The following is a 19,062-nucleotide window of genomic DNA, read 5'->3' as shown; positions in this document are numbered from 1 at the left end:
ATGTGATCTTTCCCAGATTTTGTTTGAGTTCTGGAACTGTGCCATTCATTACAAAATCAGCCTTGCGAACTGAAACACTTTGCAGAAGCAGTATAACTTTTGCCTTTGTAAAAATAGATTGGACCCGGTCAACTTGCCCAAACTGACCCCAAATGTTTATTCCATAGGGATAGATTCAGAACAATGGTGAATGTCCTCGGCGATGCCTTTGGCGCTGGAATTGTGGAGAAGCTCTCGCAAAAGGAACTGGAGCTTATGGACGTTGGTGCTGAAGTCAACATAGTGAACCCTTTTGCCCTGGACAAAGCAACGAAGGATGACAGTGAGGAAACAGAGGCCAAGAAATCTTATGTGAATGGAGCTTTTGCTATTGATAAATCAGACACCATATCATTCACCCAGACATCACAGTTCTGAATGAAATTGACTGACAAGGGAGCCACACTGGATTAAAGGACATGGGAAGGCCCTATGTTGAGCCATATTCTGGGCCCCTCTCACTTCAGACCCCACATGCTGTATTTTTTCTTCTTTGCCTATATTCATACAGGCAAACAGGAAGACACACATCCTGTCTCACAAAACTCCCCTTCTCAGATCTGCCACAACACAGAGAGCACAATTGCCCGGCTCCTTTTCTTGTGCAGGCTATAAGGAGATTTAAATTTTGCCCACAGCTGAGAACGTGGCCATGTCACAATGGGATGGCCAAGATGCTGTGTTGATTTCTTCAGGAGCCTCAGTGATAGGTATATTCTCAGCATAGATATGTTCCCTGACAAATACACAACACCAGGGAACCCTACACAGCTGAGGCCCTACACTGAAACAGGCCACAGTCTTACCTGTGTCGGCACTCTGAAGAACATCACCATGCATGAAATCATTTAGCAAACCGAAAGGATAAGTGTGTTGCTTTGAAAGAGAGGCTCCAGATTTCCCTCAGCTCTTTGTTTTTGAAACATCTGATCATTGAGGGCAGATTGATCCCAGTTGCACAAACACGTATTTTCTTTTAAAGAGCCATCTCTTGAGAATTCTAGGTATCTGCTTGCAACGATCATGCTGATAAGTTGGGATAATAAACCAAAGGATATGGTTTATATCTGAAGCATAGTGCGGTGTTCCCATTCCTCTACTCTGCACATGAAATTCCTTTTTGTTTTTCAAAAAGGAAGACTCTTCTTTTAAAAATAACTTTAAAAGGAATTCTTATTTGAAATTCCATCTCTGACATTTCTCTGCAAATCAGCACTGTGCCAAATGTTCATTCTGGTAGCTAATTAACTGTTAGAGAAAGGAGTTGAGACTGGTCCTTCAGTACGTGTGAACTTTTAAAAAGTATGTGTATATTTTTTAAAAAATAAACTATATAGTATGGAAATTGGAAATTACTACAAAAGAGCTTTCATTTTCATGTTTTCTTTTACACCATAATTTATAGCAAGAACATATCTGGACTTCAAATGCTAAGTCAATCATAACAGCTTTGCTGTAATTTGAAACTCTCATAATTTAGCTTTCATCATTTATTAGTCCTCTTTTGGAAGTGGCAAGAAGTAACTTCAGAGCTACCAGTATTTATCAGCTCCAGGGAAAACAGATAAAAATAAACCGCATAGCTATTCATGACATAGCTTGTCGACATTTTATGCTTTCAAGAATATACCCACTGAATAATTGCTAGTGGTTAGCTGAGTGTCAGTTTCCTGCTTCTTACTTTCGTTTTATAATTTAATCTGAAAGCTTGCAATGGCCAATATGATAGGCCTCATGACAATAAAAACCTAACTTTAAAGCAGCCCTCGAATGGTGAAGAACAAATATTAGCATTTTACAAGTGTTCGTAGCATAACGGAGACATATTTTCATATCAGCTACATGGGCGTGGCTTTTTTATCAAACCATTCCATAATGTTAAACATTTTATCTAATACTTATACCAGGTATTTTAATGGTGCACTTTTTCCTGCAATGAAAATTATTGCAAAGTATAAACTATTTTGAGTGCACATCCCTTGTTGGCTACCTGACTTGAAACACAGACTAAAATTAAGAGAGAATACCTTTTCTTTTCTTTTTTTGTAAATAAGCTTGTGTTAAACCGAAAAATATGCACTTAATTGCTATCAAGAAAAATAAAAATTTCTGTAGCATTAGACAAACTCGGTCTTACACTTTTGTATTCAGTAAATAAGCCAGGATATGTGCCAAAGACAACTGAAACAAACAAACAAAATTACATCTAGCATACATTTTGATAAATTGCACCTTAACTGAGAGGCATAATACTGTATGTATTTAAATATTATAAGCTAAAAATGCAGTGTGCATACAAAGTGAAAGTGTTGATATGTTTATACAAAATGAAGGCGTGTACAGTGTAAATTAGTTCTTTATCTTGTGCACAATTATTTTTTAAAATATATTTGTACAGCTTTGCTACTGCTAGAGACAGAAAAACATCCAGAGCCAGTGGTACTTATTCTTTGCAGCTTTCTTTTTGTAACTCGTCCTTTCACCACTGTACATGTTGCCTTTCTTTCATCTGAATAAACAGTCATCCTGCCTTCAAACTATCCCTGCTCTACATCTGTATGCAGACTTATCCCTGGGAACAAATACATCACATAGGCTTCTGCTCATCTGTTCTAGCTGTTAAACTAGAATGGAAGAAAAACAATGCCCGGTTTTTCTGAAGCTGGTTTTGCCAGAGTAGCACTAATAAATATCACAAGGCTATTCGAGAGTGAGTTGTGGCTGAGACCCCTGTTTCCTTGCGACCCGTAAACGTGATTTATTATTAAGTCACCTATATTACAGCAGGTGCTTATAAATCAAAAGAAACAATAATGTATCAGTCCTCAGGCTCACGACCGAAACCTAAAGATAAGAGCTTTGGAAACGGGAAGCTCAAGACTAGTATCCAAAATGTGCTTTGGCTGTAGCAAACCCAAGCAACCTGACAATAAACAATAGCGTTAGTCACATAATATGCATATTTAAATCAGGTTGACTGTTTTGATTGTACTTACGTTTCTGTGAACTGCTTTGAGGGGTGTTCCTTTGGGGATTGAAGGATGAGACGGAAATTAAATAATACTGCTATATCTGTTAATCTTCTAGATTTCTCATGGTTATGCCCATGTGGAATAAATCGTGTACAGCATCATGAACTATGATCACTGTGTACTTTCATTCTTCCTACTTGTCGAGGTACCACAAAAGCACATCTAATGGGTTACACATAAGTATACTGGGGCTTTTCTAAAAGACGTATGCAGCAAGGTCCCTGCGCACAACAGAGCCATTTGCAGTATTTTCCTCAAGAGTTTCCTGTGTGTGTAACAGGCGTGGCTTATCTTGTGAAGCAGAAAAGTTCAAGTTGTGTACAGTGGTACCTCTGGTTGCGAACGGGATCCGTTCCAGAGGCCCGTTCACTACATGAAAAGAGCGCAACCTGAAGCGCCGTATCTGTGCAGGTGTGCGGTTCGATTTGGCACTTGTGCGCATGCATGAAGCGCGATTTAGCGCTTGTGCGCATTCACGAGCGGCGAAACCCGGAAGTAACCCTTTCTGGTACTTCTGGGTCACTGCGGGGCGTAACCTGAAAGAACGTAACATGAAGCAAACGTAATATGAGGTATGACTGTATAAAGCTGATGCACAAAAACAAGCAGGACCACGAACTCCCTAGCGTCACTGGAAAAACTCTTTCAGTTTGTTGATTATTAATGACTTGGCTAGGAATCAATACATGGCATCGTATCATGAGTCTTGAGAGGAATGTGTGCCTGCTTAGGTGCACAACTATAATTCATTTTCATTGAAGCCGCTAGACATTACCACATGATAACTGAGTACAGTGGTACCCCGCAAGACGAATGCCTCGGAAGATGAAAAACTCGCAAGACGAAAGAGTTTTTCGTTTTCTGAGGTGCTTCGCAAGACGGATTTCCTTATGGGCTTGCTTCGCTAGACGAAACGGCCCTGCCTCTCGTGTCATGGCGACGCGCACTGCACGCACGCACGCCGCTGCCCACCCCCCTCGCGCACTCCCCTCAGAGAGCTGTTGCCGCCAGCACCTCTCTCTCCCTCTCTCCCTCAGGTGAAGAGGATGGTGGCGGTTCCGCCGAGTCGCGCTCCTGACCCCCGCCGCCCTCCAGCAGCCGCGTCGCACGGTGGCCACAAGGCGCGGGTGAGTCTGAGGTACCGGCTGCGGCAGTGGTGCTTCACAAGACGAAAAAACTCGTAGAATGAAAAAACTCGCGGAACGAATTAATTTCGTCTTTCGAGGCACCACTGTATTTTAAGTTTCTATCAAGCAGCCATATGGTATTAACCGTTCATACGAAAAAGTGTGTTGAGGGCAGCCAGCAATTTTTCCACAGGTGGAAGATCACAGTTTTGGTTTAGTTATCCCCTTTATAACCAAAATGCATCAAGAGTACATTTAAAATAGTAAAAAGCTTGTCTCCTTTGTGTACACAGGGCCTGATTTATTCCCCACGTAAGCCAATTTAATTTAAACAGTGTTTGGCACAAACTACTAGGGCAGATTCCAAAACTGCTTGGAATAGTTGAGTATGCATTTGTTTTAGTGCTATATTGACAATTGGTTTTCTAACTTGACAAATTCGATAAAACTACATTAAAGTTTTCAGAGATGTCACCCAATGAATTAAACCCAGCGACCATGACTTTCTGACGTGTGGTTGTGAAGTTCATGGTCTGACACTGTGACACTCTCCTCTACAAGAGTTTGGACACATCTTGCATTTTCAACTATGTATTGGCATTTTGTACTTTCACTGAAACCAGGAACTGCCATTAAAACGAACAATGCTTCCAGTTTCGTAGTGGCCATTCTGGGAGAGGGGGTGGGGTAAGAGAAAGTACATGAGGCCAAGGTTCATCCACACAGCAGCAAACTATGATCTGGTGTGATCTCCAAACATAGCCAGTACGCTGCTACAAAGGTCTGTCTAAAGTCACTTTTGAAATAACATTTTGTGCTCATGGATTACCATTTTAAATGTATCGTGTGAGGGGAAATGGTCCATAGGATTTAAAATCCACATACGCTTTTCAAAGAAGAATCTATGGAAGGGACCAGACAGAAAACTAGGGATCTATTTAGAAAGAGTTATCATCCCATAGAATATGTCACATTATCTCTTCAAAATCACAGTCCATTGGCCCAGAATGTTTCACCAGGAGCTCTGCTATAGACATCATAAGCCAGTGATAAAACTATCCTCCATTAATTTGTCTAATCCATGAGTAGGCAAACTAAGGCCCGGTGGCCGGATCTGGCCCAATTGCCTTCTAAATCCGGCCCGCGGACGATCCAGGAATCAGCGTTTTTACATGAGTAGAATGTGTGCTTTTATTTAAAATGCATCTCTGGGTTATTTGTGGGGCATAGGAATTCATTAATTCTCCCCCAAAAAATATAGCCTGCCCACCCCAAGGTCTGAGGGACAGCGGACTGGCCCCCTGCTGAAAAAGTTTGCTGACCCCTGGTCTAATCCCCTTTTTAAAGCTCACTTAGTGGCTATGATCACATTGTAGTGAATCACAAACACCTGGTTGGAGCCAGACTGTTGGAGCACTCCACACACATCTTTGCACCAGGCCGGGAGGGGGGCAGGTCGAAGGTTGTGATGGGCAGAGGTGTCCCCCCCCCCCCCCCCGCAACATACACAGAGCTTTGCCAACTAAGTCGGCTGGCTGCTGAATTTGTAGGCAGGCAAAAGTGCTGCTGGCAGGATTCCCACCAGTGGTAGACCCACAGTGAGGCATTCAAAGGGCGGGGGGGGCAGTGTTGATCCTACAGCCAACAGGTGATGGGATCTGGATCAGTCCAGGCCCAAACGCTGCACCGCCCACCCCAGCCACTGTGCATGACAGGTCTATGATTGCAGTGGTGCCCCCACCACTCCAATTAGTCTCATTGGGCAATGGCCAAGGTTACGAATGCCCCCCACCCCAGTCAGTTGAATTTCAGTCCGATTAAGATAAATGGAACAGGTTAGTAATGATTTAACCAATGTCCTATTGATTGCAGTTGGAACGAACTTCAGCTAAATTAATTGAGATTCAGCCACTAACCGTACCCATTATGTGAAGAAGTACTTAAGTCCTGAATCTGTGGCCAGTTAGTTTCAGTTGTATGTTAAAAGGAATGGGCTACTAATTTTTAAATTATTTATTATATAACACACAGCCGCAGATACACATATTATATTTTGATAAATTTATAATGTAATTGATTGTATATTTAAACTTCATTAAATTTTAAAAATACAATAATTTATTTTTTAAACGTATGGATTCATTGAAATATAGATTTTACATTATAGCAGTGAAAAACCTTAAATAACTCTATTTTTGCACTCTCATTTCATATGCTTGATAAAAAGGAACTCAAATTGTTACTTTTTCTTTCTTAATTATTTCAGTGAATGTTGATGCTGTTGTAACATACCATCTTATCTTATTAAGCCACTGTTCCGTCCAAACTCAGGACTGTGACATTTGACTGATATCACTCTGGGTGGTTGCCAACGAAGTATTAAAACACAAAAAACTTCAAACATTAAAAACCTCCCCGTACAGGGCTGCCTTCAGATGTCTTCTAAAAGTTATAGATAGATGTTTATTTCCTATTACAAACTGGCTTCAATAATAAAAGTAGATGTGTGATTGATGGCTTCTATATATTCCTTGACATTGCTGTTTGCAATCGATAAGCTATAAAACCATAATGTTCCATGAAGTGCTTTTTTTTCTTGGAGGGTACGCATACCCTAAAGATTTTGTGAATCTAAGTTTGGCCTCATTGAGTTGCAGTATTTCAATATGAGTAGGAAGATGAGAGTACCCATAAACATTTTTAAGAAAAAAAGCACTGGTCCTATTACGTTTTGGGCGAACATATCAGACGACACAGCGATTCTTCCAAAGCAGCTCTTTATTTGTAAGCTGGAACAGAACTGAACTGAGGAGCTCAGTCAGCCTGCTTATGTAGAGCTCCACTAGAATGCAACAGTAACCATTTCCTGTAACTAGCCAATCACTGCACGTCACTTTCAATCCTTCATTTGCATACAAACTATCCAATCACTGAACGTCACTTTCGATCCTTCATTTGCATAACTATCTACAGGATCCCCCTGCTGGCCCAGGGTGAGAACTTCAGTGCATAACAGCAGCCTGATCAGAAACAACTTTCACTCCTCACCACACCTGTTTTCACAAATGATGCAAAGCAAAGACACAAGCTTCCTTGAAAACCTGTACCTTTCAGGATGGTTTTAAGTTTAAAAAAAAAGAACTTTTCCTCTATATTTGATTCAAAGGGGATTCAAAAATAAATAAATCTGCAACGCATCTTGTTCTTGATTCTGAGCAGTCATGTGCTAAAAACCCCGCTTACCACAGAAGCAACAAGGAAACCAGGGTTTGTTATGGGGATTAGCTGAATCGGGACCAGAGCTGGGTGGGAAGGGGGCTTTGGCCCTATACCTCGTCTGACCCAAATCAGTCCTCCGGATACCTGCTATTTGTGCCCGTAGGAATTTTGCTCACATAGCAAATAGAGGGTGTGAGGAGGCCCAATACTGAAGAAGCCGCTCCCCCAGTATTATACTCCTGATCGAGACTGGGATTCTCTGTTCAAGTCATTTTTGCTTGTTGTTATTTTAAAAAAGAAACAAGCAAGCAAACGCCAGCCACACAAGACAAAATGACATGAATTTTGCCACATGCAGTTTGGACCTAAATCGTAAGAGTGCTGGATTTAGGATCTGACAGGGAGCTGAGCTATTTCCACCAGGATTCAATTAATGGGGGGACCCGAAGCCTTTTACTTTTCATACTGACCCCTCTTAGCTACTGTGTTTTAAGGATATGAGCGGCCACAATGTCCTTGTTTTCACTGGATAATTGTTGGAGGGGATGGAATAGACATGGGTAGGCAAACTAAGGCCCAGGGACTGGATCCGGCCCAATCTCCTTCTAAATCCGGCCCACAGACGGTCTGGGAATCAGCGTGTATTTACATGAGTAGAATGTGCCCTTTTATTTAAAATGCATCTCTGGGTTATTTGTGGGGCATAGGAATTCGTTCTTTTTTTCTTCTTCTTCAAAATATAGTCCGGACCCCAACAAAGTCTGAGGGACAGTGGACCGGCCCTCTGCTGAAAACGTTTGCTGACCCCTGCAATAGGATGTCCCTATTTTCACCTGAGAAATGTTGGAGGGCATGGAATATAGCTAAAATTAGGGTTAATCAGGATGAGGTTTGTGAGTTGCACTAAGAGCTTCCATACCACCCCAAGCATTTGAGCACTGACTAGATCCAAGAAGATCTACAGCAATTCACTCATCTGGCTATCGTAGTGGAAAAGCCTCATTATGCCAGTCAAAGATAAGCCAAGTATTTTCCGGGAAAGGTTAGGAAGTGTGAAATGATGCCAGAGAGATTAGGCACATAATTATTATTGAATGTGACCAGGCAACAGCAAGCCCATAATGTTTTTGTATCTTGCCTCTTCAGTATATACGCCAGTGTAAGCAATCTCTTGGTTCTATAGAAATGTAACAAAACCAAAACAAAATTATGGACATAAAACCATGCCACCAGGGACTTAGTTAATCATTTTGAATTGCTGCAGAGTTTTCAGACCTCCAGTGAAGATGTTTCGAAAGCTCTCTGGCATCATTTCACACTTCCTAACCTTTCCCGGAAAATACTTGGCTTATCTTTGACTGGCATAAAGCCACTCCCGACATAGAGAGGGGGTGGGGTTGCGGGCTCACGCCCACATCTGCACCATCGCGGGGCTACCCAGCCCCGCGGGATTCCCCGGGATTCCCTTCATTTGAATAGGTTTCCCCCGGAACGCATTCCTGCAGTAGTCGTAAGATCACAGTTCTAACCTAGATCCCAGTGTTGCCAACATTTTGCCCTATATTTCTGAAATTTTTATCCCATATACGGTAAACAGGAATGAGGGCATAAGCTTAATTCTGTTTGCATTTTAATTATCTTAATTCAACGCAATATGCAAACTGAAACACCATTGCCCTTTGAAATCTGCGGTTCTTGGATCTTGTGGAGCAGTTTGTATCTATTAGGAGAAAATGCATTAAAAAAATCCATATAATGTTGAAAATAATATACAAAAATGTTTTTGTGTGCATCCCAAATCTGTTACAGCAGCAAGGCTCCACAGGATGCTTTGAAAGTTTATAGTTTCTTCTAATAAAGCACTGGAACTGACCACTCTGCCGTTTTTGGCATCCTTCTTCGGCATGCCTGCATCAAACCACTCACACTTGCCCTCCTCTGGTCCTGTGGATCAGGGCAGATATTCCTTATGTTTTTGAGGAGCAAATGCATCAAACAGAAATGCAACAAATTTCAATGCGGCTATTTCAGCTTTGCTCATCTAGGACTAACAGCGCAATTCTATGTATGCAGACTGCGACCATTTGAGTTCGATTTTTACTTCATTTATCTAATAAATTTATATCCCGCTCTTCATCACGAGATCCCAGGGTGGTTCACAGAATGCAAGGCAAGATAAAAATGCAAGTAAATAATTGAAAGAAAACAATGAAACAATAACACACACACACTATAAAAGGTACATATTAAAAGGCTATAGAATATTAATCAGGCAAAGGTCTGGTTGAAGAGGAATGTTTTCGCCTGGCGCCTAAAAATATATAATGAAGGTGCCAACTGAACTTCCCTGAGGAGAGCATTCCTCAAACAGGGAGCGACTAAAGAGAAGGCCCCGTTCTCGTGTTGCTACTCCCTGGACCTCATGTGGAGGAGGCACATGATTTTTGGTTCGGAGGGCAGTTAGAGTTGGGGGCGAAGGCCACCGGAATTCTAAAACCATGGGAGAAACCGTTCTCTAATAAGCGGGCCGCTTGCTTGTCTGGGTAATGTTCTAAAAGGGGTCGTAGCGCCCGAAGTTTAATTGGAGAGGGGGCCAGGGTCAAAGAAGGATTAGTCGCTGAAGGCCATTGTGACAAATTCTGGGCAACCTCAGTAGCGGGTTCCGGCTGCGCCACGGGAGGTGTTAGAGGCATTGGGGGGGGCACCCTGATTTCCCTGCTGAGGGTGCCCCCTACCGCCACGAAAGGGCTGCTGTCTATTTTTATAGCAAGAAGAGGCCGGGTGACCGCCCAGGCATTTTTCGCACTCATGCAAGTACTTACAGGCGGCGCGCTGACATGTTCCCTTGTTATAATCCCAACATTGCTTGCGACGCTTAGGATCCGCCCTACCCGCTTTTGTTACCTCGTGGGGCTTCTTCTCAATGTTGGGACCCACGTGCTCCAACCACTGGTTATTGTCCTTCTGATCCCATCGCGTGGATGACAGTTGCGAGGCGTTCCTTCGAAAATCCTCGTCATAAGCAATGGCCGCCTCATCGCCAGCTAACTCCCGTGCCCTTCGCACGTGTGCCAAGTAGGATGCGAGATGCATACCCCGCTTAGGATAGCCCCCCAGCACTATCCCCATAAAAAACCTGATACCCATTAAGCCAATTTTCAAAGGTGCGCTCCACCCGGGGGGATCTGTACCTTTTCTTACCCTGGTACCTCCTTTTTTCCCCTTTTCCTTTGGTTTGGACTGGGGGCAGCAGAGAAAACATGTCCACATAGTCACCATTGAGGATTTTATCCCTCTTCCTCTTAGAGAGGTGACCTCCTATGATGAAATCAGTTGGTGCGTGCGTGGACTTCTTGATATCCTCTAGAAGGGACCCATCTTTCCACTCGAGCGTCCCATTGAATTTCTTTCGGTGGGAATTGGCCCGCCTCTCGTGTACCCACAAGGGGGCCCCCGTGTCCTCCCCCTCACCCCAATAAGTTTCCATGGGAACATCACTGTCACTATCAGAGGAAGATGTACCTGTGAAATCTTCGGAGTCCGAATTGTCCCTCCTTCTGCTCTTCTTCGCAACGTGCTTCCTCTTAGCTTTTCGCTTACCCCCCCTGGATGAGCGGTCCTGGTGGTCTGGGTCATCAGCTGGCTCGGCTGCCTGCTGCAGTGGGAGATCTTCCTCCGAGGAGGCCACCTCTGATGGGCACCGCTGAGGCTCCTGAAAGACACTAGGTACCCCAATATCCTCCTGCGCCGGCGCCTGGGGGGCAGACCGTGATGACTTGGACTTGTCTGCGGCTGCCCTAGGCTTATGTGGTGCGGCCCTAGCCTTCTGTGACGAAGCCCTATCGTTCTGGGCCCGCGCGGTTTGCAAGCGTGTTTGGGGGCGATTTGTGGGGGCCTCCACCCTGTCGGGTTGGACCCGTTGTGGAGGTAGAGGGCCTTACCAAGTCCTGTTGACTAGAAGGGGTGTCAGGGATGCAGTCTTGCGACAACTCCACTATAGCTGCAGTAGAGGCCGGTTGGGGCCCACAATGCGCATAAAAATTTTGGATTGCGGTAAAAAGTTGAACTAAAGCCTGAGGGTTGCCCTGCGCTGTGGGAAGTAAAGCCCCAGCTGCCTGATTCGACCTGGAAGTGCTCCTGTTCGCCATTATTGATAAATGACACAGAAGACGATCAGCAGTCACAGCACACTACTGCTGAATATAGGGTAAGAGATTTGGACTTGACAAACCACACTATCACTGCCTCAAATTGCGGAGGAGCAGATGAGTTTGGATTTGATGAACCGCTTTAACACTGCATCAAATGGTTCAATGACTTGGAAATTACTGTTCTACTGCTCCTATATGCGTCTATTTATTTATTCCAATTTAATTATCTATTTAACTATTTATTTATTAATGTTATATATGTGTATATAATATATGTAAATATATGTATATTATTACTATTGTTGCTATTTATTATTCGTTTTTGTGTTCTCTTAACCTAACAGTTTATACAGAGAAACAAAAGAAAAAAAAATTTTTTTTTTATTTAATTTATTTAATTTAATTTATTTATTTATTTATTTATTTATTATTTATTTATTTAATTATTTTCGCTATTGTGTATTACTATACCAGATAGCCCTCTTTGAACAAGCTAGTATCGATTGCGTTCTTTATTAACTGGTTATAAATCCAATACAATTGTGAGCGATTAAAAGGGTAAATTTGGGCCGGCGCTGCCTTGCCCTCAACAAAGATGGCCGACGCGGCCTCCACGAGGGTGTTCAAAGATGGCGGCGCCCCTTGCCTCAAGTAAGATGGCCGCCGCTGCGGTGTAATGCCCACACTCAAAATGGCCGCCGTGTCGGGACCACGTGGTCCTGTTGTTAATGGCCGCCCCTGCGCGTCGCCGTAGCAACGATTGCAGCCGCCCTGCCGACTGCAACCACTTTAGTAGATTAGGCTAAGCGGGAAATGAACTAAATAAAATTAAATGAACTCAGCGATCAACTACACCCTTGGAGGAAGTAAGCAGAAATATAAAATGCCCTCAATAAAATTCAAAACAAAGACAGAGGTATAGTATATATTCAGCCCCGCGTCCCCGTACGCCCGCTCCGGATTCAAAGCACCTCTATCAGCCAGCACACGTGTGATCAGCGAAGCCGGAGAAGCACAGCAAGCGGATTAATCCTTCCCAGCACGGCAAACACCGCTAAACCCCAGAGCCGCGGATTACGCTAGCCGCGGCAAGGCACGAGCCCTCCACCGCACCGCAGCTGGACCCACAGGCAAGCCGGTTTTTTTTTTTTTTTTTTTTTTTGAACCACGAGGGTTTAAGCCCGAGGGAGGACCCAGGCGTATACGCTAGGAAGAAAATTACGGGAAAATCAGAAGGCTATGGGCGAACGACAGCACCCCCCAAACGGTTCCCCAGGAAGCGTGAAAGCGTTGCAGATAGGACCTGGCGAGCGCGGAAGCAGCCCGAGAGCAGCGAATCCCCAGTCCAGCGTTGTGTGATCGCAGGTCCAAGCTCGCCAGTCCCAGGAGGGTAGGTCCAAAGGTGAGGGTCCGAAGCGCACGGAGCAGCAGAGCGAAGCAAGTAAGCAAAGCAGAAACCAGGCTGTAAAATCAGCTGCTAAAGGCTGCTGCTCCAGGAGAGAAAAGGGGCGAGCCAGGGGCTGCCCCGACCTTTTATGGGGCTAAGGACCGCCCCCTGAGCCAGCTGATTGGCTGGCCGGGGGAAACCTATTCAAATGAAGGGAATCCCGGGGAATCCCGCGGGGCTGGGTAGCCCCGCGATGGTGCAGATGTGGGCGTGAGCCCGCAACCCCACCCCCTCTCTATGTCGGGAGTGGCTTTATGCCAGTCAAAGATAAGCCAAGTATTTTCCGGGAAAGGTTAGGAAGTGTGAAATGATGCCAGAGAGCTTTCGAAACATCTTCACTGGAGGTCTGAAAACTCTGCAGCAATTCAAAATGATTAACTAAGTCCCTGGTGGCATGGTTTTATGTCCATAATTTTGTTTTGGTTTTGTTACATTTCTATAGAACCAAGAGATTGCTTACACTGGCGTATATACTGAAGAGGCAAGATACAAAAACATTATGGGCTTGCTGTTGCCTGGTCACATTCAATAATAATTATGTGCCTAATCTTCCTCTAACCTGGTAGAGGAAATAGCTTTGCTTGTCAAATTTAATAGTGCTATGGAGAGATATAAAATATAAAATATGGATTATGAAATAATACGCAGTTGAAAAGGTTGACAATAGGACCCATGGATTCCTTTAAAAGAATACCCTTCACACAGGGATGGCGAGAGCGTTCTCCCATCCCTATCACCTGAACCAGAGCCTATCCGCAACCCTACAAGTTGTGACAATTTGCTACGCGACAGGCGAAACCCAAATGGAAACAGCCAAGTGGGGGAAATTCCTGCCGTGCCCCTGTCCCAACAACAGACGCCACACGACGGCATAGCAAGATCAATCGGAAATGCCCTAAAAGTAGGGAGAGGTGGGTGGGTGTTCCGAATGCACGAGCCGAAAGAGGAAGCTCTCAGTCACATGCATGGGTATATATAGGTCCCTCGATCGGTTTACACTGCACCCCATTGGCCAGATTGAACCCAACATCGAGGGACCTACCAATCGGGTGTTGTGGCTAACCAATCCAACCCACCCACAACACAGGAGGTCGGTCTCCAGGTCTCACCACAACACGTGCCCTCTTTTAGGAAGGACATGATTTCTCATCTTATTCAACGTAGTGCGTGTAGGAGAACTTTGTGTCATGGTTCCAAGTGCCCATCAGATGCAAAACCAATTCCGCCTCCTCAGTTTGTGCTCTCCTTCCAGTTCCAAGGTCTGGTGGTGAGGGACCACATTTTGACCACAGCAGCCAAGCTCCCTTCCCCACCCCACCCCTTTCCCCGATGGCCTGGTAAAATGGCGAAGAGAGGCAGTTATGAAGCTGTAACCCAGGGCTGGAAGCCATGGGCTGAAGAAAGCATGCTGTTCAGCCAACTTCGTGAACCACGTTCCATTAATCCAGTGGAGGAGATTGGGTGGTGCTGCTCTTCTTCAAAGCAAAACAGTTCATTGCTATGGTCTACTCTGGCTTGATCTGTGGCCAAATGGCTCAACACAGGTCACCTTCATTTTTCTTGCAATATTCAAACGTTGAGTAATTTAAAGAGGAAAAAGCCATCTTTGCTATTTCCCTTTGCATTGTCTGCTCAGTGACACATCAAAATAAGAGAGATGGGTCTTAATTTGCATCTCCAATTAAAAGTGACCCTGCCGATGAATCAGATTGACACCAAAAAGAAGGCACTTTTTAGCGGTAGTAGCGACCCACCTCAGCCTACAAACTGCACATGGTCTTTGGGTTCTCAGTTATTTTTTGCTTGAGCTATTGTTCACCCATTTTCAGGGCAAAATTCTGACACAGGCAGGGAAGGCAGGCAGGCAGGCAGGCAGATATTTCTGCTTCCTCCCTTAGCATATTCTAGAAATCTGGGTGTGAATCGAGAGCCCCGCTTTGCGATGTGGAATTTTACTCCTTCCAAGGTTAAGTAACTCGACTGATTGAAATGAATTGGAGACTACAGTCCGATGTCTGTTCAGTGTGGAGTATCAGAGCGGAAATAAAGAGGCTGGCCATCACATTAAGGTTTCTATTTCTATAAATCTTCCCCTACAAGGTGCTAAGGGTGGGCAATCATTTAAAGCAGCAATTTGAAGAGAAAATTGCTTTGATCCTCTTCCAACTGTTGAGACATAACTTTTGTCTTAGCAATTTGCTGTAAATAAGGCATTAGTGTGGTCCAAGGTCATTATTTTCTCTTTCCAACACAGGGTGTGCCAAGCCATACGCCTGGTGGGAAGCTGAACCTTCTGAATCTTAAAAACCTTTCTACTTAATCCCAGGAATGGAATAGGCTGTGGCTATTTAGCAATATTGACCAAACTGCGGGAGGCAGTGGAGGACAGAGGTGCCTGGCGTGCTCTGGTCCATGGGGTCATGAAGAGTCGGACACGACTAAACGACTAAACAACAACAACATTTAGCAATAAGAAAAAATGCATTCTCTACATGTCTTTGAGGCACTGCTGTTTTTACTGTTTTACTGTTATTTCACATATGCTGGCAACAGGTTTCAGGACTAAGTCATGCCCAATTTAAATCCTTGAACGCACTCCTGCAGTTGTCGTAAGATCACAGTTCTAGCCTAAATCCCGGTGTTGCCAACATTTTGCCCTATATTTCTGAAATTTTTATCCCATATACGGTAAACAGGAATGGGGGCATAAGCTGAATTCTGTTTGCATTTTAATTATCTTCATTCAACGCAATATGCAAACTGAAACACCATTGTCCTTTGAAATCTGCGGTTCTTGGATCTTGTGGAGCAGTTTGTATCTATTAGGAGAAAATGCATTAAAAAAATCCATATAATGTTGAAAATAATATACAGTGGTGCCTCGCAAAACGAAATTAATTCGTTCTGCGAGTTTTTTCGTCTTGTGAATTTTTCCGTCTTGCGAAGCACCGCTGTGTATTGACGGTTTCCCACAGGAATGCATTGGCGGTTTTAAAAAAAAGGCACAATACTTTTTTGTCTTGCGAAGCAAGCCCATAGGGAAATCCGTCTTGCGAAGCAACTCAGAAAACGAAAAATTCTTTCGTCTTGCGAGTTTTTCGTCTTGAGAGGCATTCGTCTTGCGAGGTACCACTGTACAAAAATGTTTTTGTGTGCATCCCAAATCTGTTACAGCAGCAAGGCTCCACAGGATGCTTTGAAAGTTTATAGTTTCTTCTAATAAAGCACTGGAACTGACCACTCTGTCGTTTTTGGCATCCTTCTTCGGCATGCCTGCATCAAACCATTCACACTTGCCCTCCTCTGGGCCTGTGGATCAGGGCAGACATTCCTTATGTTTTTGAGGAGCAAATGCATCAAACAGAAATACAACAAATTTCAATGCGGCTATTTCAGCTTTGCTCATCTAGGACTAACAGCGCAATTCTATGTATGCAGACTGCATACATAGCATACATAGCAGACTGCATACTGCATTTGAGTTCGATTTTTACTTCATTTATCTATTAAATTTATATCCCGCTCTTCATCATGAGATCCCAGGGTGGTTCACAGAATGCAAGGCAAGATAAAAATGCAAGTAAATAATTGAAAGAAAACAGTGAAACAATAACACACACACACTATTAAAAGGCTATAGAATATTAATCAGGCAAAGGTCTGGTTGAAGAGGAATGTTTTCGCCTGGCGCCTAAAAATATATAATGAAGGTGCCAACTGAACTTCCCTGAGGAGAGCATTCCTCAAACAGGGAGCCACTAAAGAGAAGGCCCCGTTCTCGTGTTGCTACTCCCTGGACCTCATGTGGAGGAGGCACACGAAGAAGGGCCTCAGAGGATGAACACAGAGTCCAGGACAACTCATACAGGCCCTTGAGGTATTGCGGTCCTGAGCCGTTTAAGGCTTTATAGGTCAGAACCAGCACTTTGAATTGGGCCCCAAAACTAATTGGCAGCCAGTGCAGTCAGACCAGGAAAGCCCAAAATTGTTGAGCTCTTTTTTAAAGGAAACCACAAAAAACTAGAATTTTTGATGACTTGCCTAAGATCCAGGACAAAGCTCCGCCTTTCAGAAATTCCCCTAGGTCACCAATTCCACCTTTGAAATCCCAGGAATGTATGGCAGACCTAGTTGATGGAACAGGCTTACTTGCAGGCAAGTATGTATAAGATTGCAGACTGAATCTGATTTAAGAATGAACCATTTAATTTACTCTAAAGCAAGCAGCAGGGTAAGTTATAAAGGTAAAGGACCCCGGACAGTTAAAGGCGACTAGAGAGTGCGGTGCTCATCTCGCTTTCGGGGCAAGGGGACTGGTGTTTGTCCACAGGCAGCTTTCTGGGTCATGTGGCCAGCAGAACTGAACCGCTTCTGGTGCAACGGGACACCGTGAAGGAAGCCAGAGCACACAGAAATGCTGTTAACCTTCCCGCCGGAGTGGTACCTATTTATCTACTTGCGCTGGTGTACTTTTGAACTGCCAGGTTGGCAGGAGCTGGGACAGAGCAAGAGGAGCTCACCACCATAGAGCGGATTAAAACTGCCGACCTTGGGCAAGCCCAAGAGGCTCAGTGGTTTAGACCAAAGCGCCACCTGCATCCCTTAGGATAAGTTATATATTATACCAAAAGGCCATTCCCATGTGGATGGTTCACATGGCAGGAATTTATATTTCAGTGTCTTGATTGCACTCATCAATGCATTCAAGATGTGAACACACATGTAGTTGCACTGATGAATGCAGTGAAGGCATTTAAACATGGTAGGGGTTTTGAGCAGCAACCACATGTAGCAAGTTACATTTAATTGGCTGCATCTGCAGAACTTAAAAGATAAAACATTAATATTTCAAATTGCTCAGTGCCTCTGACGGGAGAGCAGGATGTTCGCCACACAGTCGGTGGCTGTGAAATAGTAATGAGTTCATCATTGCTATAGAAAAGAGATTAGTTGAACTTCTGGCTAGCTCCTGTTTAATTCATGCCTTTAAGTTTGCAAATCCTGGGAAATATCTCATGGTAGTCTGCTAAAACAAAGTCAAATCAGAAATGTCTGCTTTAGAGGATCAGGAATAACGTAGATGAAAAATGCAGATTTAAAATCCTCCGTCGACAGAGCTAGCAAGCTGGAGTTAGGATTCACTCCATTTCTACTGAAAGATACTACATTTTCCAGCTGAGCATCAGTCATAAATTAAACAGGTGCATCTTCTTCAACAGCATGGAGACGCTGTCATAAATTTCTACATTTTATACAACAGTGAAAGGCACTGAGCCTCTGTACAGGAAAAAGAGGCAGTTCTGTTCCTTTCCGCAACGGGACAAACAAGAGCTGCATCCTTTGTATTTAATGTAAACATTTTTTAAAAGAAAAATGTAAATAGCAACCTGAATCATCAGGATCACAGCAGGATTTGAGGAGGGTTTTGCAGATGACACCAAACTAGCTAATGCCGCTGAAGACAGAATCAAGATTCAAAATGACCTTAACAGATTGGAGTCCTGGGTCCGGGCTCAGGGTTGCTAACATCAAAATATAAATACATTAAAACATAAAATTCAGCAATCGACTGAAATACAGCTTAAAATCAGATTAAAATTAAACAAGATCAGAAGGCAACCCACAAATTATGACTATAAGGGTTGGGAACCTTAGGTATTCAGCAGGCTCAGCTATTTATATGAGCTGGTGAGATGAGTTAGAGAGGCCTCTTATATATAGGGTCTCGTAGGAAAAGAGGGGTCAGACTGGGCCCCGACTAAAGGCCTGGTGGGACAGCTCTGTCTTGCAGGCCCTGCGGAAAGATGTCAAGTCCCGCAGGGCCCTAGTCTCTTGGGGCAGGGTGTTCCACCAGGCTGGTCAAGGCCAGTCTAACCTCCTTGAGGCCCTGAATTTCAGTAGGGGCAAATGTAACATCCTACACTTAGGCGGGAAGAACCAGCTGCACGAATATAAATGGCGAGGAATTTATGCTGCCTACCAGCAGAAATACCCCTGGCAGTAGCATCCTCTTACCTGTAATTTGGGTGGGCGGAGTCTGCAGAACT

General features: G+C 44.0%; 1 protein-coding gene and 1 long non-coding RNA gene across 3 annotated transcripts in view; one reads left to right on the top strand and one right to left on the bottom strand.

Moving 5' to 3' along the window:
* Positions 1–3,182, top strand: part of SLC1A1 (solute carrier family 1 member 1) — a 37,340-nt gene extending 34,158 nt beyond the window's left edge. For both annotated transcript variants that reach the window (XM_083420162.1, XM_083420163.1), the window contains exon 12: positions 168–3,182. In XM_083420162.1, the coding sequence (XP_083276288.1) occupies positions 168–417 (250 nt within the window). In that variant the 3' untranslated portion in view covers positions 418–3,182. The remainder of the gene's footprint in view (positions 1–167) is intronic.
* On the bottom strand, positions 1,363–4,554 carry LOC310668044. The gene is made up of 2 exons (XR_014506574.1): positions 4,301–4,554; positions 1,363–3,856 (listed from the first exon to the last, which is right to left on the bottom strand). It is a non-coding gene; the product is annotated as an uncharacterized lncRNA (long non-coding RNA).
* Positions 4,555–19,062: the final 14,508 nt, after the last annotated feature.

The sequence above is a fragment of the Podarcis tiliguerta genome, assembly GCF_965153285.1.
Source record: "Podarcis tiliguerta genome assembly, chromosome: 17".
Classification (NCBI taxonomy): Eukaryota; Metazoa; Chordata; class Lepidosauria; order Squamata; family Lacertidae; genus Podarcis; species Podarcis tiliguerta.
Note: the sequence above shows the minus strand (reverse complement) of the source record. Positions and strands in the feature narration are given on the sequence as shown.